The sequence below is a fragment of the Tetrao urogallus genome (assembly GCF_951394365.1).
Source record: "Tetrao urogallus genome assembly, chromosome: 7".
NCBI classification, from domain to species: Eukaryota; Metazoa; Chordata; class Aves; order Galliformes; family Phasianidae; genus Tetrao; species Tetrao urogallus.
The window spans coordinates 35,240,176-35,264,900 of record NC_136820.1 but is presented as its reverse complement, the minus strand read 5'-3'; the positions used below and the strand labels follow the sequence as shown (position 1 = coordinate 35,264,900).

General features: G+C 39.9%; 1 protein-coding gene across 1 annotated transcript in view; it reads right to left on the bottom strand.

Moving 5' to 3' along the window:
* Positions 1-4,768: 4,768 nt before the first annotated feature.
* GPR158 (G protein-coupled receptor 158) overlaps positions 4,769-24,725 on the bottom strand; it is a gene marked incomplete at both ends in the record, with an annotated part of 175,901 nt that continues 155,944 nt past the window's right edge. The window contains 4 exons of the mRNA XM_079538527.1: positions 4,769-6,211; positions 6,969-7,115; positions 9,415-9,520; positions 12,761-12,899. Coding sequence (XP_079394653.1) covers positions 4,769-6,211; positions 6,969-7,115; positions 9,415-9,520; positions 12,761-12,899 — 1,835 coding nt within the window. The remainder of the gene's footprint in view (positions 6,212-6,968; positions 7,116-9,414; positions 9,521-12,760; positions 12,900-24,725) is intronic.

Here is a 24,725-nt window from a genome sequence, read left to right as displayed (position 1 = left end):
GACTTCATTTGTTTTAAATTGCTGCATGAAGGTCACCACGGGTGTTCTGTAATTCCTGGATGATGAAAACCAGCAAATAGCGGTTTCCTAATCACCTTCAGACCACTTGTAATTGTATGTAGGTCTCATTGCTACCTCAGTCATTCTCCCTTCCACATTAAACAAGCTGCAGTTGGTCTGTTCTGCAGTCACTGTTCACACTGCAGCCGTTCTCTGTCTCTGAACGTCTTTACGTTTCTATCTGTTTACATACATATATACACATTAGATGAGGATTCCACGCATGCACACATACCATACAGGTGGCCTACAGACTTCTACAGTGACATCAAGAAATACCATCTATTTCCTAACCTTTTGTGCTCTAGTTGCTATTACTTTCAAGAGAACGTAGCGTAGATCCTACAGTTCTCCTCTAAATTGCAGTGACTGAGAAAAGAGAGCTGTTGGCCATGCGATTTCCTTAGCCTGAAATCCTGAACACAGTACATGGTCTAAAGGTTGATGTCAAGGAAACGTGTGGAAACTCCTGAAAATGCTAATGCTGTGATCAGACCATAGATGCTGCAAAGCTCACTTCCAGTTCATGATGCTTTATTAGTTTAGTTTGGATCAGTAATGATTTCAGAAAATTCACAACCCAAAAGGCTGTAGACAGATTTCATATAAATGTGCTTTATTGCAGAGAAGTTACATTATTTACATGCTGCAACACATTACAACATAAATCTATCAAGTATTTCATGGTGGATGCTGTTGGTAGCCAGATAACATTGTTATAAGAATCACGTTATAAAGTGAAGAGACTTACAGCTTTATGTACTCTACAACTCGGAGTAGCTAAAATGTTGAAAGTCAAAAGGCAGTGTTTTCTCAGGCCTGCCTGTTGTCATATGCATGCAAAAGCCTAAGGAGAGCAAATATAAAAGTATTGTCTGGTTTCAGGCCTATGATGCCACCAAAGCTGATGATAGGCGTGTACTGATTTTTATTTTGAAGCATATAATCTTGCATAAATTATACAAGTCTAATAAGGTTGGTATAAATTTATTTATAAACCATGGCTTAGAAATAAAGGAGAAATGCAGCTTGCACATGCATTTAAAAGGACAACCTAGCAAATGTTTGTGACCTTAGTGTTTATTATCTTTTCTCTTAACAGATCTGCTAGAAAACATCTTAATTCTAGAGTCACACTTCTCTTGGCTGAGTAATGACAATGAAACTCCAGAAAAAGACAACTAAGCAATCTAGCCAATATATGCTGGTGGAGAAAAATCTATGAAATACAGAACATTATTTATGTCTAACTTAGTATGTCTTCATTAAGCAGTGTTTCTAGCAGCATCATAGTGAAATATAGTAGTCGAGTGAAGTTTGGCCCCTCTTTCTTAAGTGCAAAGAAATCTAAAGTAGCAATTGAATCTGTAGCCCAGATATCAGTTGCTAAAGCTTTGTTGCTTTCTGAAGGAAAGTTCTCCAATTGTACCAGTCAGGATGTATGACTACAACAAGCCTAAAGAACCATAACAGCCATTTTTTAAGAAGTGAAGGAAGGGATCAGGATGAAAGAAAACCAAACCAAACCAGAATACACAAGCCAGTGCTTTCCCTGGTCAACCAGCCTTTGTTCTGTTCTGCTGCCAGTGCAGCTGGGCTGAGTTAACCCAACTAAGGAGTGCACTTTGCTTCTGTACTTCCAGTGAGGTTGTCTTCAAAAAGAAAGGAAAAACAAAATGAACAAGGAATCGTAGACAGAGTGGTGGCTCAGACACAGCCATACATGAAGGGCTCAGTGCTGCAAGGGACAGCGGTGCCACACGGCTGGGGCAGGTGCCCTACGGATGCTGCACCATGCTCCAAGCAGCAGCCTCCTTGAGGTGAAGGAGGGAGGACAACTGCAGGCATCAGAACTGGCACCTGCTGACTGTCTGTCTCAAAGAGGCAGTGAGGATGTACAAAAGTCTCCTTTCATGACCCTCTTACAGATGTCCACTTCTAATCTCAATGCCTGGCTTCAACAAAGCACTGCCTTCTGTTTGGAAGGACAGTTTGCCATAAACTGTTCTCCTTCCCCAATCACCTCCTGGTCATTCTGCATGATCTTCTTCCACTCTCGAGTATTGTCACCATGCTCAACAAGTTTGAAGTTGTGCATCTATCTGGGGAGCGTTAGCGTGCACCTGCATGACTCCCTGAAAGCATTCCCAGGATGGATTTCTTCCCACGCAGGGAAGTGTACAGGGAACTGTTCCAGCTGATCAAATCCCACTGAAGTTGCTCTGTGAATGCCTGGATGGGGAAGGGGGAAGTTGGGCATGTAGATTCTGAATTCAATCCTTTTACAAAATAAGTAGCAAGCTGGATTTGGGCTGCACATGGAACACCACTGGCACTGTGTGGGAAAAACGTGCACAGATGGCCAAATCAGAGTCCTGGCAAGAAGACGTGTGTTCAAGGCAGAGACCAGATCTAGGCCGTAACTTCACCCTAGAAAAGAGGGCTGGGAGAGGCAGGACTGCCCAGGGGGCACGTCCCCATGGTGGAACAAAGCACCATCCCACCTTGCCAGGCTGGTTGTGGCAGTTTGGCCACCATAACCTGGAGCTCACAAGCTCTCAGTCTTGACAGAATTTATGAGCGAGGCCAATGTGTTCAGACAGCACCAAGACCTGAGCTGACTCGTCTCCAGCTGGCTCAGCATCTGCATTTTCCAGGTTTGGGCTCAGCAGAGGCAGTAGGAAGATCTGTCCTAGCTGTTAGTGTAGACATGCCCATATTCTTCTGTCTTTTTCAAAGGACAAAAAATGTCCTCTTCATGCCTAGCTCATCTAAGTCCCTCCAATCATCACATTTTATCTTCAGCCACTTTTTCTATGATGCCACAAAAATCAGTTTATACTACATATGTGTATGTGCATGTGTGTATTAGATATGACAAGTTAAATATATATTAAACATATATAAATATCTATTTTATATATATTATATATATATATATTAAACAACACATTCTATTCAATCATCCTCATTCATCTTCCAGCGAATCCCATCACTTCTCTCAGATTGCACAAGTTCTTTAGGACTGAGCTGTCTTTATTTTGGAGTACTCCTTGTACAGCCAATTCCACTGAATAGCACTTCACTGGTACTAAATTTAGATGGGTGAGGGTGGAACCTAATTTTTATTATTAGCGGTACACAGATTCTCCGTGATACCTCTTAGGCCCTGGTGCTGTACCATGAGTGTTTCTGCACCAAGACTCATAGTTGTAAATGGGCCATAACTGAATTAAGCCAAATGCAGGACGACGGCTTTAGCCATTACTGAAAATTAGCGCTATATTAGAACAGTAACTGTTTCCATACATGTATGTGTAAATTAAAACAAAAGCATTTGGAGAGTGGGAGAGAGATGCTCATCATTTTTATTCCTACTATCTCTTGCCACTGCCAATATAGGGAAGAGTAATATTTCGGACTCCTCTCCTGACTTGTGTATCTCCAAAGGCCAGTTTCTGGAGGTTTGCCAACAGAGATAGACAGTAAACTGTTGTTAGCTAGCTGATAAATTTCCCAGAGTTGTCCAGTTTTAGTAAATCAGGTCATCATTTCTGGGGTATATTCGCTGTCATTCTTGCCTGTCTCATGTAGTAGGATATGCTCAGTATGAAATACTGAACAACATCACCCTCACGGATGTTTAAAGTTGGTATTCTGGTTTCTTAAACTATATTTTCCAATTTGTAACAAACAACAGATAAGTTGTCCTAAGACTTACCAGAATATGCAGCTAAGACGACTGGATTTCCACTATTAGCAAAGTCTATGAGCATTAATAGGGAAGTGCATAACAAGTAACTTGCTGTGTATAAAACCCCTGAATAATACAGTATCAAACTATAAATTTAAATAACAGAGAGTAAAACAAAAAGTTCACTATATAAATCACAGGAAAAAAAAAAAATTCCCAAAACCCAACGGAATTTCCCAATGAGAGTTACTGGCTTCCACAGCCAGTGAACAATTACTGTAATTCTATATATAAACAAAAAGTCTATAGCAGGTATTTTAAGTTGCAATAAGAAAAAAGTATCGCAGATTGCATAAATGTGTTGTGTCACATAATATCAAAGGTATTTGCAAAAATTATACAATCTGGAATGCTTTAATATGAGACACAACAATGTACTTAAACACACAGTAATAAGAAAATGAGAGCAACCATTATATAAAATGTGTTTTTGGGATGCATTGAGTTAGCAGTGCTATTGAGATTAAATACGCAAAGTGAAAAGTCGTCATTTTAAGAGCTGCTCACTGATACTCCTTTCTGCCATCAGGACATTTTCTATGCCCTACTTCTGTTGGATCCTTAAAGTCCCAAGGGCAAGTTAAAGCCAGCTGTGACATTCAGAAATAATTCTGTTAAGATTTACAGTGTGCGTTTGTTACCAACTTTTGGTGTTTTGTTTATTTTTCTTTTAAAGGAGAAGTGATTTCAGAACGGCAAGTTTCTTTCAATGACACAGTAAAATCCTTGGAGCGGGGACCACATTCTGGGCACTGCTAATCACATTGTTGGCACTCAACAAATAAATAATAACAATAATAATAATAATTTGTTTTGCTTAATTCCTACTTGTTGTGCTGATTCCTTTTAAGTGATGCTCCTTAGGAATTTTCAGATCCTTTTGGCCTAAGTTCCTTTTGTCTTTCCTGTTGTCTTTCTTCTCAGTGTTGCTACTTTCCTCAGTCCAAAAGCCTCTTATTTTCGAGGTGTTGCTGTTTTATTTGCACTTATAGCAGAGGTGTTTGATAAAGCTACACTTCTTTCTGCATTTGGTAAATCTGGTGTGTCAAACTCCCAAGGGCAGACTTCAGCTCGAGATGCTAAAGGTTGCTGCGAGTAACCACTTGGCTTACGGGAGTCAGAAATCACATTTCCCTCAGATGAGGCAATTTTCTTTTGTTCCACCAATTTATTGACGTTTTCTGCTGCTTTCTGGGGCAGCTCCTCGTGCTCCCCCCCACTAACATTTGGTGCATATCTGTTAACGTTCTCGCGATTCAGCCCAGGGGAGCCCTGAGATTTGGAACTCAACTGTTTTTTATCACTTTCAAAAATGTGCTGCTCTTGCACCTCCCGAGTGCCCGCCTCCAACTTCTGTGGGCTCTGCTGATTCGACTGTTGAGAGCCCTCAGGCATCTTCTGCTTATGATGAGATTTCCCCTTTGGCTGGGAAGGGTGATTTTTCTCTGCTTCTGAAGAAGCAATTGACACATGTTTTTGAATCTTAGAGTCAGAAGGCACAGGACCAGGAGTTTGGTCATATATCTCCCAAGGACAAACTTCTCCTATGTCGAAAGTGTCCTTGTGCAGAGTCTTACCTGGGCCTGTGTCTGGATTTGCAGGTGTTTGACTAACCCTTTGCTGCTTCATAATGCCAGACTTATGGGTTTTCTTTGTCTCCTCAGACTGAGTAGAGTTCTTCCGGTGAGAATCCTTGTGCTCCCCTTTATCGGTGGCCGAGTGCTTTTTGCTGCCTTCCTTCCCTTTCTGCTGAGATTTCTGAGATTTAGCGCTTTCTTCTAGACTTTGTGTTTTACCCGTAAGTCCCAGAGTCTTTTCCTTGGCACTAGCAATAACACTGAGGGATTTCTGTAACACAGATGTTCTTGGATGCAGAGGCTTCTTATCTGCACTTAAGTTATGCGCACTTAGTGATTTGCACACCAAAGGGACCGATTCAGTGGACACAGCTTCACCTTTTTCAGCTTTTTTGGTTAAACTGTTACCAGTGAAGGAATCCAGAATTGAATTCTCAGCAGCTGTAACTTCTATGCTTTCTGCAGTTACGCTATTAGACTCTCCTGTTTGATCCCTGACGTGATCGTAAGTGCTGTGGGACTTCTTTAATGAGAAGACTCTGTTTTTCAAGGTCTCTTCTTTTGGCTTTGCAGAACTTGTGGAATCTTGTGGGGGTTTTTTCAGCGTAGCCGTGCTTTTCACAGCATTGTGCTCCATCAGGTCCTTCTCGTCCCTGGAGCACTGCCTAGTGACTGTCTCCGGGATTTCTGTAATACGCCTCATTATCGAGCGCCCCAAGCCCTTTTTAGAGCACCTTTTTTTCTGGAGATGCGGGTTATTAGCAATCATCTTTTTCCTTTTATAGATTTCAAGCTGGGCATACAGTTTCTTCAACTCATCCTGTAAAGCAAAGTAAATAGCAAAAATAGTATGAACAGAACAAAGCCAAACAACCACCCCTAAAAATGACATTAATCTTATCCCGCTTTCCTTACTAATTCTTGAATATGCCATTTCTCCAGTTTTTTTCCACCTTAAGACTAAGTTCAGCCCTAGTGCACAAACCAGCTACCCTGCATGGCTGCACATCAGACACCATGCACAACCAATACACATTCATACAATACTGTGGTGTCAGTTTTCCTATTGACTCTTGCTGCTATTCTGTGTTCTGGAACTGTAAGTCAGACAAGTTCCAGGCAGAAATGTCCTTTTATCACATAAGAAGGCAATAGCACAGCTTTCTATTTCTCATGTTTATCAAAATGATATGTTATATATCTATGTACAAACAACTAATCACAGTGACACCAAATGCTGCTTGTGCTTCAAAGAAACTACGTAAACTGATTAATGGCTTTTGCTGTGGAAGTTTCTTCCTCCTCAGCCTCCAGTATGACTTTTACTACAACTATTTTTTCCTTACGCTGGTCAATTCTTTCCAAGATATTTCACATGACCAGAATCCACAGTCACTGAGAGACTTAACTGACTTGTTTCATTTGGTATCTGCAAAAAAAAAATCAAACTGATTCAGAATTTACCAATGTGAAAAAAATGCTTTTGAAAATAGAATCATAGAATCATAGAATCACAAGGTTGGAAAGGACATACAAGATCATCTAGTCCAAAATAAATGATATTTAGTTATATATACCCGAATATCTTCAGGATCCAAACTATGCTCGCTCCATGCTGAATTGATACTGCTGTTCAGATAGGATCCAGATCGGCCCATATCAAGTTCATCTTCATAAGCTTCTGTAGCTATATCATCTCTTGGGTTATTGCTTGAATGTGAAAACTGCAGTAAGCAATCAGAACAAAGATGTTGCCATTAGTGCACAATAGAAGTTTACAATAGTTTTCATTATACAGTTGATCACAATGGATTTAGTACGATTTTCTAAACTCAGTACCTATAGGCATCACTGGTGTAACTACTGTCCTGAAGAAAATCAGTACTGTATGGAAGAACTCATATTAATGGTGGATTAACCACTAAGGGTTCTGAAATCTGCATTAGAAAAATCCTTTGTACTTATTCTGCCACTTATTTGTGCCTTTTTACACTGCATTCACTTTAAGCTTGTATGACAAATTTACGGGAATACTCTTTCAGTATTTCCAACTAGGCTGCTAAAACCATACAACTACATTCCATATTCCATGCAGTCAGATAATCCTGCAGAAAGTAATTCTCCCATTTTGGATCCCGATCCTGAATATGAATAGACAGAGTGGCAAAAAAAAAATGTTATCAGGAACTGGAAAGAGAGGTTGTGTGAGCTATTTTTTTATTCATATGGATTCATTCATCTGTGATTCTATTGCCCATGTAGTTATCTGGCCTCAGGACTTTATGAATTGAACAGAACCTTGTGAATATTCTCTTCATTCCCTGAATTCTTTGGGGTACTGGAAGGAAAGTCTGTACAGTGTTACATGGATAATGAACTAAAAATGGAAACCCTGATCCTTAGTTATGAGTCAGTTTCAGAAAGGTTAACAAATTTTCTAGGCTAGTCTGGAAAGGCATCTCTGAACACATGTAATGATGGATAAAATGGGTAAAAAATAGAAAATAAAACTATTACTAAAGACTAGTAGAGTCATTAAAAAAATAGGGCTGTGCAGTATTAAGGCCAGATCAGTGCGTCCTCTGGTTATGCATGTTTAATATATCTATTTTTGAGAGTTTGTCAGCAAATCAGGAAAGGATAGAAACATTAACTTGAACTTTCTAGCATTATTCCTTTTCTGCAACTTTCACCTTCACCGTTACCTTTGATTCTTGACTTTCTGATTAATGTTACAAGTCATTTCAAGAGCCATTATAAAGCCACTTGTTTTGCTGGAGTACTGTACAAGAAGAAAGCTACATTCAAATCCTACAGACTGGTGCAAGAGGCAGGTGGAGCTGACTGGCATTTTATCATTCCATTCTGAAAGCTGTGCAGTGGTGCCCAAAGCTCATTCTGTTCTCTTCCTTGCATCCTGTCATCTGCATCTTCTTGTGTCCTGCACACATTCATCTTCTCACTCTGCTGCTGGCACTGTAGCATGGACAGTTTCTTCATGGTATGCAGGACTGGTATGTCCCCACGCTGCAGCCATGGGAAGGAGCCTGCAGTGGGGCAGGAGGGCTGGGGGAGCTGCTGCCTGTGGGGACCCGTGTGGAGCAGTGCCTGAAGGGTGGCTCCATGGTACAGAGCTGTGTTGGAGCAGTGCCTGGAGAGCTGAAGCCAGTGGGGAGCCCATGTGGGACCAGTTCAGGAAGGATGGCATCCTGTGGGAGCAGGGGCATGTGGGGCAGGGGCAGAGTGACCATGGAGGAGTGGCAAGACCAAGTGTTACAGACTAATTACAGCCCCCTTTCCCTGATCCTCTGTGCTGCTCCTGGGCAAGAAACAGAGGATGGATGGAGGGAGGATGTATTTAGTTTACTTTCAGTTTCTCATCGCTCTGCACTAGTAATAAGTTAATCTTTCTATGCTGTCTGTTTTATCCATGATGACAATTTGTGAATGATTTCCCTGTCCTTATCTCAAGCCTTGAGCACTTTATCATCCTATTTTCTCCCCTTTTTCCTTTGAGGAGGGGAAGTGACAGAGCTGTGTGATGGAGCTCATCTGCCCATTAGGGTGAAATAATCACACAGTGACAATTGCTGGGTTTAGGTCCCAGTCACTCCATCTCATAGCCTGTTTAACCTCATCATCCCACTTTTATTTAACGGTCCATGCTAGTCTTTCTAGGCCTTCACACAAACTCAGGTAACACTGCCAGTGGCCCAGTCGAGCAAATACTTGAAGTAGGGATCACTAGGCAAGATCTTTTCCTTCCTGCATGAATCAAATCCATTTATGTGTTTTGTTTAAATTGAAAATAAAAGTCCTTTGAATCTATGGAATTTTAAAAATCGGAAGAAAGAATCTTTCAAAATGTGTAAGAGTTTATAAAAGAAAAAAATCAGATACACTTCTAGGCATTAGACAAATTTTACATCTTCCTTTTCTACCAGTTGCTTGCTAATTTTATACAGAATTGCTTCTGCATGACAAACTTATCTTCCTGGTCTTGACAAAAAAAGAACACAATACCTTAGGGATCAGTAGTAGCCCAACAGTGACTGTCACAGTCAAGTGCGTGTGTGCAAAGAACAGCATCAGCATCCAGTCAGACTGAAGTCTTGAAGCAAGAATGAATCTGAAAAAAGAATTGCATTGCAATTCACTGTCTTTTCTCCAGTGCATTCTATTAAACATTTTGAATGTTCCTTAGGTTTCTTTTCACTGAAAGACCAAGCACAACTGGTTTTGTTTTGCAGTGATTTCATACAGACTAAACTATTCACATGCTATTCACATGCTTTACCTATGTACCACAGATTCAAAACAATTCAGGAAAAAAACACACAAAAACAACAACACAAGCCAAAACAAAGTATAAAAGTAACAACAGGTCTTAAAGGACATTGCTTATTCCAGTGTTCTCACTCTACGTAGCTGGAGTTTTTTTCAGATAGTGTAAATAGTCTTTGGCATGAACTGAGTTACGGCAGTTTGCATAAAGGATGTGAACTGCTGATTTTAGGTTAAGTAAGAACACGTACTATGATACTTTGCAGTGCACTTTGTAAATAGAGGATGTCCAGAGATTGCAGCTACAGGGTGCGGCTGATAAGCCAACGGAGAGAGAACAGCACTGACCTGCATTTCAGTGGGGAACAAAGAAATGGTGTTGATTTCAGGACCGCTTATGGTCCAAGAGCCCTGCAAACACTAGGAAATGGCTGGCTGAATTTTAAAAACAAGCAGTTCCTGCTGAGCTTTCTAAAAGAGTAGAGCAAGCACTGCAGTTAGAGCAGCTTGGCTTTTCTGCTTTAGTGACTCCCAAAGATATAAAAGGTAAGCAGTGCAATGGATGAATGGATCTATCACTGGCTTGTAATCTGCAAGTTTGTATAAATCATTCACATCAAAATGAGATTTGCAGCTTACCCAAGATCACAGATGCACATTTTGCAGAAGCTTTTGTTAACAGAAACAGTCTGGCATGAAACATAGGCTGTAGCAAAAAGCTACAGATAGTGCCATGATGGATGCAGGGCATCATCTGAAAGACAGTCAAACTTCACAGGTAATTAAGGGAGTGCTGTAGGCCCTTGAGAGAGCAGAACTTGCAAGGCCAACAGTCCTGATGTAACTGTATTGACAACAGTCTATAAAGCTTTGCTTACCTTGGTTATATCAGAAATACCAGATTTGAATACAAATGTAGCAAAATTGGGACCAACAGTAGTGAGAAAGTAACAAAAGAGTGGGTTATTTATGAGGGAGAAGACAAGGACAGAAAAGGGCTAAGGCAGATGGGTTAAGAACGATCACAGAAAATCAGAAAGAAGAGGCAGTAAGATGTGCTGGTGGCATGTAAGCAAGTTGTTACTAACAGAGCTCTGTACCTGATCATTGCGGAGACAGAGTTTCTATTTAAATGAAATTTTTCCATCAAAATTTTTCTCAATCATACAAGAGAAAGTGCAGAAAAGTAATACTATGCTGATCAGAAGGCAATCAAGAACCCTCTGTTTCTGGAATGGGAATCACACTTTTAAAGAACAACCATAAACAATTCAAGGTTGTATTTGGTGCTCACGTTAATCTTCTGTGAGCTTCAGGAATTTTCAGACTGGATGGCTGCAACATAATAGTAGGTGCACTTCAAGAATCCAGTGCTATCGACTTCATGGCAATTCAGATATACTATATAAATCATATGATGATTTCATCAAATATAAAACATCTTACACTGCAGCTCCTTCAGTTACATGTAGAACTTGGCAGAGAAAACAGAAGCAAGAAAAACTGCATGTAAAGAAAAGTGAACTTGAGACCGGGTTAAGACTTGTGCGTATGGATACGGACATCATCTCAGGAGGGACTATTTTCAGCCACTGCCCTGATCAGAAATGCCAACAGGACCAGGCCTATGTAAGAGAGAGGAGTCTCTCCTTTTTCTCATATTCCTAGCACTTTCCAAGAAAAATCCTCAGGGTTGGATGATTACTTCCATCCTACTGTTAAAAGAAACTTGCAGTCCACAAAATACTTCTCCTAATGCACTGAGCTGTATCTTCTACCATGAATCAAAGTATGGTTTAAGAACATTAATTACTGGGGGAAAATTTTGACTGAAAGGCTACCATACGAGCTGTAGATGATTCAAAAGTACCATATTAGTAGCGAGCAATTAAAAAGTACTGTAACTGAGTTTTACGCCTACCCTATCAGGAATGACAAGAAAAACATTTCAACCAAATACAAATTTTTAAAACAATTTTTCGTATGTTTGTGTTAGGGAGTAAACAAGGAGATTTTGAATGTCCATGGATGGCAAGATATGGGGTTAGAAGATTAAGGAAAGAAAAGGTTGCAAGCTTGAGAAGGGCAGTGAACTTTACAACCATGGCAAAGAGTGCACCCAGCAGGAATAGAGATGAAAGATTTCTTTTCTTTCTTTTGCTGGTCTTTACTCAGAGAAAAATGCTGCAACACAGAAGAAAACATAAAGAAGGCACAGAGAAATGTGAGCTCCAATACAGACCTAGAAAGTGAGAGGCGTATTTGAAGATTGTCAGAGGAGTGATGTAAAAAAATAAATCAGAGTAGATAAGGTCTGTCAGGAGGCAAAGATAAGTGCAAGAATGTAACAAGAAAGTCATAAGAATCTCCTGGTGCATGAGCTGAAATTCATGCTGTCTTGCTATTCCAAATTCCTTATTAGGAGGTGCTCTGAGGGAAAGGCAGATAAGATAATTTTCATACACTCTGGCAATGACCCTTATTTGCTTGTTTTAAAATATTTAAAATATGATTTAAAATACGAAAAGACTTAAAATATGAAACACTGAGCTCATTATAAGCTTTCAAAGAAATACATGCCTTATATTACTGTTACAGCATAACAATTTTTAAGTCAGCATATAAAGCACTATGCCTCATGCACAAACCAGTGCAATTATCTCAACATACAGCTGCACTTTGCCAATCTGTTACACACCAGGACACATTCATACAAACCAACATTCTTACCTGCTGCTTTTCTAGGGATACAAACCAGTGAGTGGTGTGTAAGTGATACAAGACTGACAATATTTCTCGTACCTCTAGTTTACCACATGTACTGAACTTTGTTCAAAGGACACATTAGCTAGCAATATGGAAAAAAAAAACCACCCCTAAATATATTATTAACAACTTGATCAGATACATTCTTGAATTCTATGGGAACAGTTTTAAGTTTAGTAATTAATTAATATATTAATATATATTAATAAATATTTATGAGACTTTTCCTTAAGTATCCTACTCCATTTACCCATTTTATGTTGCACCATATGAAACCTGAAAGATAAATAGCTAATTACTAGATCCACATATCACTTGCCTAATTGTATGGAATATAGCAGAGATAATGAGCTCATTGTGAACTGCAACAGCCATATAACGCGGCTCATGAAATGCTGATGGGACTGTCCGCACTGCATAGCAGAGATAAACACCCCACAAGAGGAATAAAAATTCAGCTGTGAGAAGAACAAGAAGAAATAATTTGCAATTAGTTTTATAGATGAAAAAGGAAGGAAATCTGAAGTACTACAGTATCTTCTGCACGTGTGAGTATCTATACAAAGACAGTATAGACGTATAAATGTATATATCTACACACATAGGCGTTCAAACTCTTTCAGATACTGTTACTGTACATCTGGTTTTAATTTTAAACACCACTTTTTCTCCATTATCAGGAATCTTTGCACTTGTAGTGCAAAGATTTTCAATATAGAAACTATTAAGGCAATATCAAATAGTTTCTTCCTTGAGACAATGTCTAATAATTGCTTGCTCATTTTTCAAATTGGTACTACAGAAGCTTGACATTACTTAAAATAACAAATATGATTACTTGTAGCTTTGGTTTTTGTTGGAGAGGCAGCTACTGGTGCTGCTAAAGACTTCAAGTCTTTAAGTCAACATTTTCATTTCAAAGGTTTGTAACTCAGATAAAACAATCTATTTCGGGTTTAAAAATTTCCACTGTTCATGACAGTTAATTTTGCTGGTGCCCATAATATTATGAGTCACTTCTGAGGGCCTCACATAATTATAACAAATGACGTGTCTCTCTCTGTTAGAAGAAAAATGAATAAAGGAAGAAAAGGTCAGCATCAGCTTAGACTATGTTGTTAGATCTAAGTCATCTGCATCCACCAGTCCTCTGGCGGCAGGTTCCTGTAGACGCTCTGCTGTGATATCATTTTGCTTTTGACACAACTGAAATCACGTCACAGCCACCTTGAAAAACCTCCCCTTGAAGGACAAAAACACGTAGCAGGAATACAGCTGGCACCTTTGTGCCGTGCCTTGCACTCTGGGCTGACGTGGCTGTAAGTGGTTTAGCCTGAGCAGTAAGATGAGGTTCTGTAAGAGATCCCTGCAATTCCTGGGCCAGCATCAGAAACTGAGTGTAATCCCATTGTTACTCACACACTGTTCTTGGCTTGTTGAACTTTTGTAACTAATCCACTAACTGCTGTGTTCTGTGCAAGGGTTAGGACTAAAGTCATCTATGCTCAGCCAGTGGTCTTCTTGCTGCCTATGAGCTGCCAGCCAGCTCTGCAGTGCAAGGCATCACATCCTAACATGGCAAGATGCCATGCTTCTCCATAGAATTGAAAGCACTCTGAACTCTGAACTGAAAGCACTCGGTGCCTGATGACTGGAAGATAGCCAATGTCACTCCGGTCTTCAAAAGAGGCAAGAAGGAAGACCCAGGCAATTACAGGCCAGTCAGCCTCACCTCTGTCCCTGGAAAGGTGATGGAACAGCTTGTACTGGATGTCATCTCCAGACAACTGGAAGAAGAGGGGGTTATCAGGAGTAGTCAGCACGGGTTCACAAGGGGGAGGTCGTGCTTGACCAACCTGGTAGCCTTCTATGATGTTGTCTCTGGCTGGGTGGATGGGGGGAGAGCAGTGGCTCCTTCTCATCTGTACATCTTGCTCCTTAAATCTTCTCTGAACAAGCTGAATATGGATTTTGCTTCAATAAGACATCAGGTTCCTTTACAAATATTATCAGTTTCGTTTTCTCTAAGTACACTTATCTTGCTTATGCAGCGTCATGGCACTGAAATGTATTGCTCTTCAAAGTAATGAAATGTATTGCTGTAATTGCTCTGTATTGATTTAAGAAGAAACTGAAAAGGAGAAAATGCATTCACAGAATGCTAAAGCCAAATTACTGTATTTTACTGTCCTATATTCAATAGAAATCCTTATTTCAGATGGCATTCCCCAGAACATTCCACATGGCCTGTTTCCTCTCATTTTGCCTTTTATCCAAAGTGTACCACAGTATAAATAAATAAGGGAATAAAGAAATTATCAGTAGAGCTGCATAGTTAATGTAAAAAACTAATTATGACATAACAGGCATATATTCCCAAAGAACATGGTTCATTTTTCTCCCTCTTCTACAACCAAAGCGAAAAGGTCTCTTACTGATAGAAATGATCAGTTACCAGTGCTAACAGAAGTTGAAAGTTGGAAAATGTTGGGCTTTTAATGGCATGAAAATACATGTAGAAAACTATATGTGCTGAAAGTATTCACAAAGTAAGAAGTCTGGGTCAAATTTTGCTTATTTCTACTATTAAAACAAGATCTGATGTAACTCTGAAGATTTACAAGAATATATATATATATATTTATCCAGACTGAAAAAGAATTTCAAGATAACAGAAATGAAAGTGAATAAGTTGCATACAAATAGTAAAGAGAATTACAATGAACTTCAGAAAGTAGGAACGAATGATCCTTGGATCTGATTAATTCTGCAGATTTCACAGTTTTCAGTTTCATGATCATACACAGAGTCCCTAAGACAAGAAGAGGGTATTTCAAAGCAATAATATACTGGAGTACAATAGCAGTTTGCATTGTTTAATGAATAATGCTTTTATAAAAGCTTTACAGTTAGAGCAGAGTGGGCATTCCTGTATGTAGAAAATAATTAGTGAGACATTTGGTATGTAACACAAATGGGAAACAGCTTTAAAAACACAAGGTAAAACAACAGAGTTCCTATGGTTGCCAAAATCAACACAACAATAATTTTGTTAGTGATAACAAGCAAAACATATTAATTGAAAAACAATTTATTATCAAAACCACTAATTACACAGCTTAAATGTATCGTGTAAAAGTTGAGCTTGAGGGGGAAAATTGTATTCACATAATTAGATACATACTGCTAGAGCATTTTGTAATGAAAATCTGAAGATACAAAAATTTGCTCTATTATTTTCCTACATAGTCTCTCTGATCTCTCAACATGAAACAAGCCAATATAATTATATATTTGTTATAGGTGACACAGCTAAAGTAGCTAACTTTAAGTTGATAGCTGGATAGATAGATGGATAGTGAAACATGTAAGAGCAAGACTCCTAAGCATAATTTACCTCTGAGGTCTTTGTCTAGTTTTGCTCTTTGTACATTAGTGACTGTCTTGCACACAATATCTATAATGAACAAAATCTGGTTTGCTGAATAATATTTCACTCCGAGCCTGGTGTTAGAAGAGTAACTTGAAAAGTAAAGGGCTGTATTATGATAATGCAAACCTGTCAAGACCAAATTCAAAGTCCAAAATACATAATCTTAGTCCTTCAAATACGATTCATCATAAGGCTTAAAAATTACTTATTACTTTTTACTTATTAAGCACAAGAAGTGTCTTCTTTTCCGCTTCTGGAAAATAATGGGAATTCCTACTTGAGTGACCTGCCTGACAGGAAATGTGAAGTAAAAAAAAATATTTAAAAACTTGCAGTAGCTATTTTATAACTGTCCAAACCAGGCATTCAGATGGATGCAAATCTCTGACTGACAAACGACTAAGAAAAGAAATGACTGCTTTAGAGACACAGAAGGTGAAATGTAAACACAATGTGGCCTCAATATGCCATGTGCATAAGTTAATTAATCTTTAAATATGTAACCTGCCTGGTTATATATATATTTTAGTGTTTAAAAATATGATCATTCCTTTTGTTTGTAATGCCCATGGTGTTAGAAAACGGAACATTTTGGAACACTTAGCTTCATTAGCCACCACAATGGACTAGCCTATACTCTATTACAACTAGGGGCAGTCCATGCCTGCCCTCTTGGGATCTACCTGGGCCACTGGTCATACTCTGCACCTTCTGAGAATGAGCGACAGTGAGATATCCACAGTACGTGATACATATCTGCTGTGTAGAGAAAGATACACTCAGATTGGTCTTCTTGACTCAAACTTCCTGAAGATCTGAGATAGCGTATTTGCTAGGATTTGCTAAACGAGCAGTTATCTGTACTGTCAATTATTCTTTCATATTTAAAACCAGTACAAGGCACATCTATAGCCATGGAATCATAGGATTACAGAACACTGGAAGGGACATTAAAGATCATCCAGTTCCAACCTTCCTGCATGGGCAGGGACACCTTCCACCACACAATGCTGCCCAGGCCCCCATCCAACCTGACCTTGAACACCAGGCATCCACAAGCGTCTGGGCAGACTGTTCCAGAGCCTCTGTGACATTTCTGAGCCTTGAACTGTCAGGCCTCACTTAGATGATGCAGAATGACCTGCTGCTGACTCACACCTGCCTGCCCAGCCCCAACACGAGTGAGTTCCAGCATCCACATCCGTGCTCACTGCTCACTGAAGCCAGTACTTCAGCTGACTGCATGGAATGGTGGAATGAGCAAAAATCATACAAGGAAACATGGAAAATCAAGAAATGTGAAACTCAATTTTTGAGGCCTTAGGAAAGTCCTTTATCCTTACTTTTAGAGCTTTGGCATCTCTAAAGCTTGAACAGCACAAAAATTAAAACACCACGTATCCAGTTTTAAATTGCTTTCCTGTGTGTTATAATCTTCACTTAACTATACCATTTCCTGGGAGACCAGACTCATTTAATGCATGCGACAGAGCAATTGCAGAGATAAATCAAGGTTGATTAATAAAGAAAGCTGTATAATTTATTGCAAACAACATTTTAGATGCTTAGTGAATAAGGCAAAAGACTGCAGGAGGAAAAAATGGTCTTGAGCACATGCAAGAGAACTGAATTCTAACTTACTGCCTCAGATCTCCTCTACAAATGCAAAAGTCACCACTCGAGCCATGTTTCACAGACACAATCTCAGAAAATGTTCTTGCTAGTTGGAGACCAATCTAGAATTTTTTTTTTTGTTGCAGTTTGCAGCAGAACTGAGCACACAGGGCTGTATTCCTGGCCAGTGAGACAATATATAACACATTCTACATAGATATGACGAGTTCTGTAACTGAGCCAAAAGCATTGCAAAATGGACATCCAAATTAGACTGACCATGTAATCCTAATCTACTGTGCCTCAGCACTAGCTGTGCAAAATAGGGACAATGCCACCTTGTCATTTCAATACGGCAGTGGAAATAAATATAACCATATTTGTGAACAGCTTAAATCCTGAACTATGAGTTTGCTTCTTGCCATGGCCTAGAAGGGAAACTGAGTTATTTTAGGTTGATATTCAACTCTCCCACCGTGCCAGAAATGACCTCCTCTTGGTGCCTCTTCAGGAGAACATGGCTGTGGGCAGCGGGAAGGAGCTCTCCTGCACTGGCAGCCACATCACATGCTAACTGCTGCTCAAATGTTACCTGCAAAAAGACAGCCTTCATGGTTTGAAACCAATTTTCATGACTCTGTATGATGTTCCATATCCAACCATATTGATTTTGCTCAAGAAGCAGTACCACAGGACAAGAACAGGATGCTGCTCTCCAGAAATAGTGGAATACTTCACATGCTTTCATCATGTGTTTAAGAAGGGACAACCTTTTACAAGTTTGACTTTAACTAAGTGCATTTGGCATTCTGAACTTTGCACTACTCACAAAGCAGTATTGTTCCACAGCTAGAACATTTTTTTCCCTCACATTCTGAATACAAACCATAATTCTCAGTACAGTAATGGACTGCTCTATGGCTCTTTCATCCATTTCCTCACTCAGCTTTCAGGAGCTGCATACACCACTCTTAAACAGAAAAAAAAATAAACATGTCCTGCTCTTTCACAGCCAGCCAGTGTGTTCTCCTTCTGTCTCCACTGCATTCAATCACCCAGCTGGAGAGATGTGCCATGTCACAGTAGATTTTTTCTTACACTGAATGGGTTGTTCTATATTTCAGCAAATCTCAGTTGCATATATGGGTTTTCAGTGCTGAATTATTCCTAGCAAATTATAAATTAGCAGAGATTTATCTTTATCTCTGATTATATCTCAGAATTATTTTAATGTGTCAAGCACAGCAATAAAGACTTACGTGTGGAAAAAGAATTAATGGTGCCAAATCCTGACATATCTTCACTACCAGAATTCACATGCTTTGTGGCTGTGCATGGCTGAAAGAAGAGTAGGGGTCCATAGGCTGCTGTAGCACAGCAGGCTCCATCCCCTGAGCTGCCATGACTGCCTTGAAAGCCCACCTGGGCAAGTGCCAGGCACATGCTGACCCCACAGCCTGTGAATCACATGGTTTGAGGAAAATGAGAGATGCTTTTTGCTGGCAATGGAGACATGTCCACTGACTTGAGCATGAACTGTCCTTCTGTAAGAGTCTCTCTGCATGAAATGTATGACTGACAGCCTCTGGGATCTCCCCTCATTTCTGCACTTTCCCCATCTCTTAATCTTTATTTTCTTCATTCCTTCATATTATTCCTTCTTCTACAGAAGATGTGCTGACCTTGCTCATTCCTTCACTTGCTATTACAGCCAGTTGACCTGTGCCCCATCACCCTCTTTTGAGCGGAAGAGGAATAGCAAGCTGAGTGTGGGACTGCTTCTCTCACATCTTAAAGAGGATGCAAGCATATGCCAACAGTATACAAAATAGTTGAAGGACAGGAAAGATTTGAAGCTGTACAAAAAATGTATTCTGCTGCCAACAAGAGGAAGTCAGCATCTCCCAGCCTCTCCCGACCTCCTCCTCCCACAGATGGCTTGCAGAAGAATCTGAATACAAAATTTACTGATGCACAAACATGTGGTTGAGACAACCTGTCACTGGTTTCCTTAGGAGAAACACTTTGTACAAAAGGTTATTGGCTTTCACTTGTGGTGAGGCAGGTATAAAGAACAGTGAAGCAACTGCAAGAGGCAATGCAACTTGAACTGCTCAAACCAAGGTTTCCAACTACTTTTGACAAAAAGAAACTGAGCAATGTTGACTGCTCATTGTAAAAGAAGAAAGAAAAACAGAACACACTACTTTTTGGGGAAAAAAAAATCTCCATCACCCCTAAGCATGCTTTATTTTAAATTAAACTGACAGAAGCAGTTAATCTGAGATGAATGAATTGCCCCATTTCATTTAGTCTCATAGAGGAGCCATCACTTGTCTTTGTTGCTCTTCCCTACACTTTAGATTTACTGTGTCTTAGAGATGGGGAACTTAAGATTGCACACAGAATTGGTGATGCAGACTGTGAAAGAGGTGTACATGGCAGGAAGAGCAGTGATTAACAATCAGAAAAAAAGCCAGTCTTGTTGTGAAAGCTGAGGAAGGCTTGTTTGTAAAACCGGATCCACTTCTTACTTCTGCTCTAAACACTTTTGACAGTCCTGGTTGTATCACTTAGAGTAAGCTTTTCACAAGCAATCACTATTTTCACACGAAAACTGAAGCCAGATTTCGTCGGTGTTGAATTCTAACCATTACCTTCTGGCTGGGCTTTCTAAATGGAGGCGGCTATAAACACTGCTCAAAAGAATTAGTTCCCAGATGTCACAAGAGATGGCTTTTGCTGACAATTTTTGGCACTGATCTTTGTACATTCATGCTAAGGAGAACGTGGCTTAAGAATGCCCATTTGGAAATTAACAATTCTTCTTTCACGGAATACTCTGAACAAAATACCCTAAATATGGCATAGGGCCACATCAAATGGGCGTAACAAAAAGAAATAATAACCACTCATTCATGGAATGCAGCTGAGGGCCTGTACAAAACTTAATAAGGGGTCTCTGTGAGGCTGTGTCACAATGCCCTGACTCAGAACTTTAAGGGAACCCTTAATTCCCAATCTGTCAGAGCCAGTCTTGGCAATTCATATCCTCTTCAGATGCAAAGATTATATAGGTTAAATATTAACAAATGAACATTGGGAGGAAACCCTTTTGGGAATGCAGACTAATAATATTCTTCACAGTATTTTTCTTTGTTCCTTTTCCTGGCTGAGGGCATTCAGTAATTATGACAGAGTTGTGTGTTTGTAATTCCCTTGATATCCAGAACCCCAAACCTGAACTCCCAATTAGTGCAGCTGAGCCAGAGGAGCACAGCTCCTGCCAGCTGGGAATCACACTTGTGCTGGGAAAAACACCTAGCTGCATTTGTTTAAAACCTGCCTTTAACTTCTAGTTTAAGTAAAATGCCAGAACACAGACACCAGGTACACATGGCGATTTTTAAAAACAAGAGCTTAAATGCTATCCACATTGGGTAAAACCCTGGCCCTAACAACAGGATCCCCCATGCACCAAGATTTCACATCTGCTTTTTACTGGTGTTTGCACATGCATGTTTACCTCTCTGCCTATCTTTCTCTCCTGCCAGGGGTTCTGCACATTAAACTTCTTATTTTTTCTTTCAGTGGGAAGTTTTTTTTGAGTAGTGTGCTCACATCTCTTTCACTTAGATGATTCTTCCGACCATGTAAAGAATAATAGTTTGATTTGAGACACCACGAGCAAGTTTTTCAGCTATTTTTTTCTAATTTGAAATCAGAAATCAGGCTGTGGTAAGTAGAGGTACAGGATTTATTCAAGCCATAACAGAAAGGATGAGCCTTTCAAGGCCCTCAGGACTTTTTCTAAAATCTCAGGTTCTGATCCATGCCATGGCTTGCTTAGGAGACAGATGCCACAACTCCGACAGCGGTGCACAAACACAAAGGAAATTAAAGAATCTAGGAAAGTGCCAATTAAAATACCCACAAGTATCCAACGTCAAGGAAAATACATACTAACTTACATTACACTACACTGATAAGCATTTATTGAAGGCTAATTTCTCTCATCAGCATATCACAGAGTAAAAAGGCAGTGTTAAAAATGGTGAAAACCTTTATGTCTAAGTCCCTACTTCTCTTGCAGAGCACCCTCTCAAACTTAATGAAAATGTAACTATAAAACATTCACTGCAATAAAAGTCTCTGGAGATAGAGCATAAGTAGAATGATTAGTATGGATGGAAAATGCTTCATAAATCCTAACTCCAGTAATCTCTGGTAGCATAAAGGCTTCATCTCATTATGACTTTCTAACAGAGCCTTGTTAATTCTCAATTCGCTAATCTGTGACCTTGAAAATTCCCTCCCTACACTGCAGTGAGACATTGCCAGCAGAGTGAAAAACAGTGAGGCACTGGAGCACTGGCTACAGGTGACAGAATATATTACAGAATATTCACTAGCTTTCTATAAAGTCCTGTGCCTGGCTAAATCAAATGAAATAACAACTCTTTCACAAATTATCATCCTGCATTTTCATTTTGCCACGTTAAATCAAATATCATAATCTATCACATAATTTGCAGCACAAAATCTTTCAGAAGGCAAGTTAACTGCAAGAATGAAAGGGATTCTGCATTATGTGTATTTCTCCTGACAGCTCTTTGATATCAATTATCTGGTTTTGGAACTAAGTCCTCCTGGCTGTAAGCTTTTCAGACTCTCTTAACAATAAACACCTTCAAGTGCACATAGATAGATAAATATACACACAGGTTAGTACAGGCTTACAGCTATACAAATCCTGGTATCATTCACAGAATCACAGAATGGCCAGGGTTGGAAGGGACCTCAAGGATCATGAATCTCCAACCCCCTGCCACAGGCAGGGCCACCAACCTCCCCCTTTAATACTAGACCAGGCTGCCAGGGCCCCATCCAGTCTGGCCTTGAACACCTCCAGGGACAGGGCATCCACAACCTCTCTGGGCAGCCTGTGCCAGTACCTCACCGCTCTCTCCATAAAGAATTTCCCCCTGACATCCAACCTAAATCTTCCCTCCCTCAACTTAGAATCATAGAATCATAGAATCACCAAGGTTGGAAAAGACCTAAAAGATCATCCAGTCCAACCGTTCACCTATTCACAATACTTAAAACTTAAACCATTAACTTAAACCATAATTAAACTTAAACCATTAACAAAACTTAAACCATACTTAAACTTAAAACCATTTCCCCTTGGCCTGCAATTGTCAACCCTTTCAAAGAGTTGACTCCCCTCCTCTTTGTAGGCTCCCTTTAGGTACTGAAAGGCTGCACACCACAGCCTTCTTTTCTCCAGCCTGAACAAGCCCAGCTCCCTCAGCCTGTCTTTGTAAGGTGCTCCAGTCCCCAGATCATCTTCTCCTCTGGACCCTCTCCAACAGCTCCCTGTCTTTCTTGTACGTGGGCTCCAGACCTGGATGCAGTGCTCCAGATGGGGCCTCACAAGAGCAGAGTAGAGGGGGACAATCACCTCCCTGGCCCTGCTGGCCACCCCTCTTCTGATGGAGCCCAGGATACCATTTGCTTTCCGAGCCGCAAGGGCACACTGCTGGCTCACGTTAAGTTTTTCATCTATCAAGACTCCCAGGTCCTTCTCTGCAGGGCTGCTCTCAAGGACCGCTCCTTCCAGTCTGTATGGATGCCTGGGATTCCTCCGGCCCATGTGCAAAACCACTCATGACTCCATAGTTTACTGAAGACTTGCACAAAAGTTTACAAGGTAGTTTGAATGCAAAGGCAAAAGGCCAGAACAAACAAAATTACAACCAATTGTATTTAGGCTTGTGAGTCAGCTTTGTCTCTACTATGCTTAAGTGCATCTTGAAAAGGAAAAAAAAAAAAAATTAAAAACTCCTCTAGATGTAAATTTGTCTTAAAAAACAATCTTCGCTTTTTCCAACACGTCATTTAGTATCAAAAGGGTCATATTTAGCCATTAAAATCTGAGCTGTTATTCAGTTCACTGCCACAGTTGTAAGATGAACGGAATAAACACATTTGTTTGCCATTATGCAACAACTACTGGCATCAAAGTTTTAATAATCCTATCCTGTATTACCAACTGTGAAATGCAGTAAAATTTTCATCCAAAACGGATCAGTGAAGATGACATCACATTCCGCACTCAATTCTCATTTGTTACTAATTTTACATCATCTCTGGTGATATTACTGTTGTATTATGACAAAATAGAGTTCTATTTTCTTAGTATACCCTTCCAAAAGGACCCAGATACAACACATTTCAAGAAGTACTTGTTTATACTTCTCTCTACGTTGTTTGTTTACTCATGAGAATATCCACAAATGAATAACATTGTACCTGAGAGATCTTACACGAAGGAGGGAAGAGCAGAGCACAGCACAGGGACTAGAGGGGACCAAGTAGCTTAGAGCTGTGGAAAGTTCTTGGTGAAGCTGGAAGCACTGGTTTGTCCTTTAAAGTTATGTTACAGTGCATTGGCATTCTGTACACCACTCTCAGAGAAAATACTCCAAATACCACTGGCTGTTTCTATCCATCTTGCCTTCACTCCCATGTGAAGTGCAGCCCATTACCTTGCCTTTATTTTCAGGAGCAGGTCTCTGTCAACAGCATGTCCATAGGGAAGGAGGGAAAGGGCAGAAAGCTAAGTACTTAGTTAAAATTTCAAACGTTTATGTATTTGAGAGTGCAGATGGCACACCTGTGCTGTACTGGAACCAAGGGCTCTAGGTGCAGATGCACTGAAGTTGTCCAGTGATTGGGATGAAGAACCTGTCACCATATAACTGCACCCTGGCATAGGGAACTTGCTTGTGTTATAAAATGAAGGAAACAAAAATGTGTTATTTTTTTCCTCGGTATGACAGAACTGAACTCTGCAGCATGGCATTTTTTAGCTCCTGCCTATCCCAAGCACTGACAGAATATCTAGAAAATGTGTTAAGTTGAAAAGTTTGGTATACATTTCTTATTCCCATTGCTTTCGTATTAAAGTATGTGCAATTTTCTATGAAAGAGTGTTCTTGCAAGTTCTCTCCCTCCTCATACAACAGATCTATCCAGTTCTGTGGGGCAGAAATGCAAAGCCCACCATAGTTATTCCTACTGTAATTTCTCACTGTACTAGTTAGATACATTCATCAATAAGAAAAAAAAAAACATTTCTGGAGAACCAATCACCTTGTTACTGTCATCTTAGTTACAAACCTTTGAAAGTCATAAAATTCTCAGTATATTTTAGTTGTTTTACTTCTCA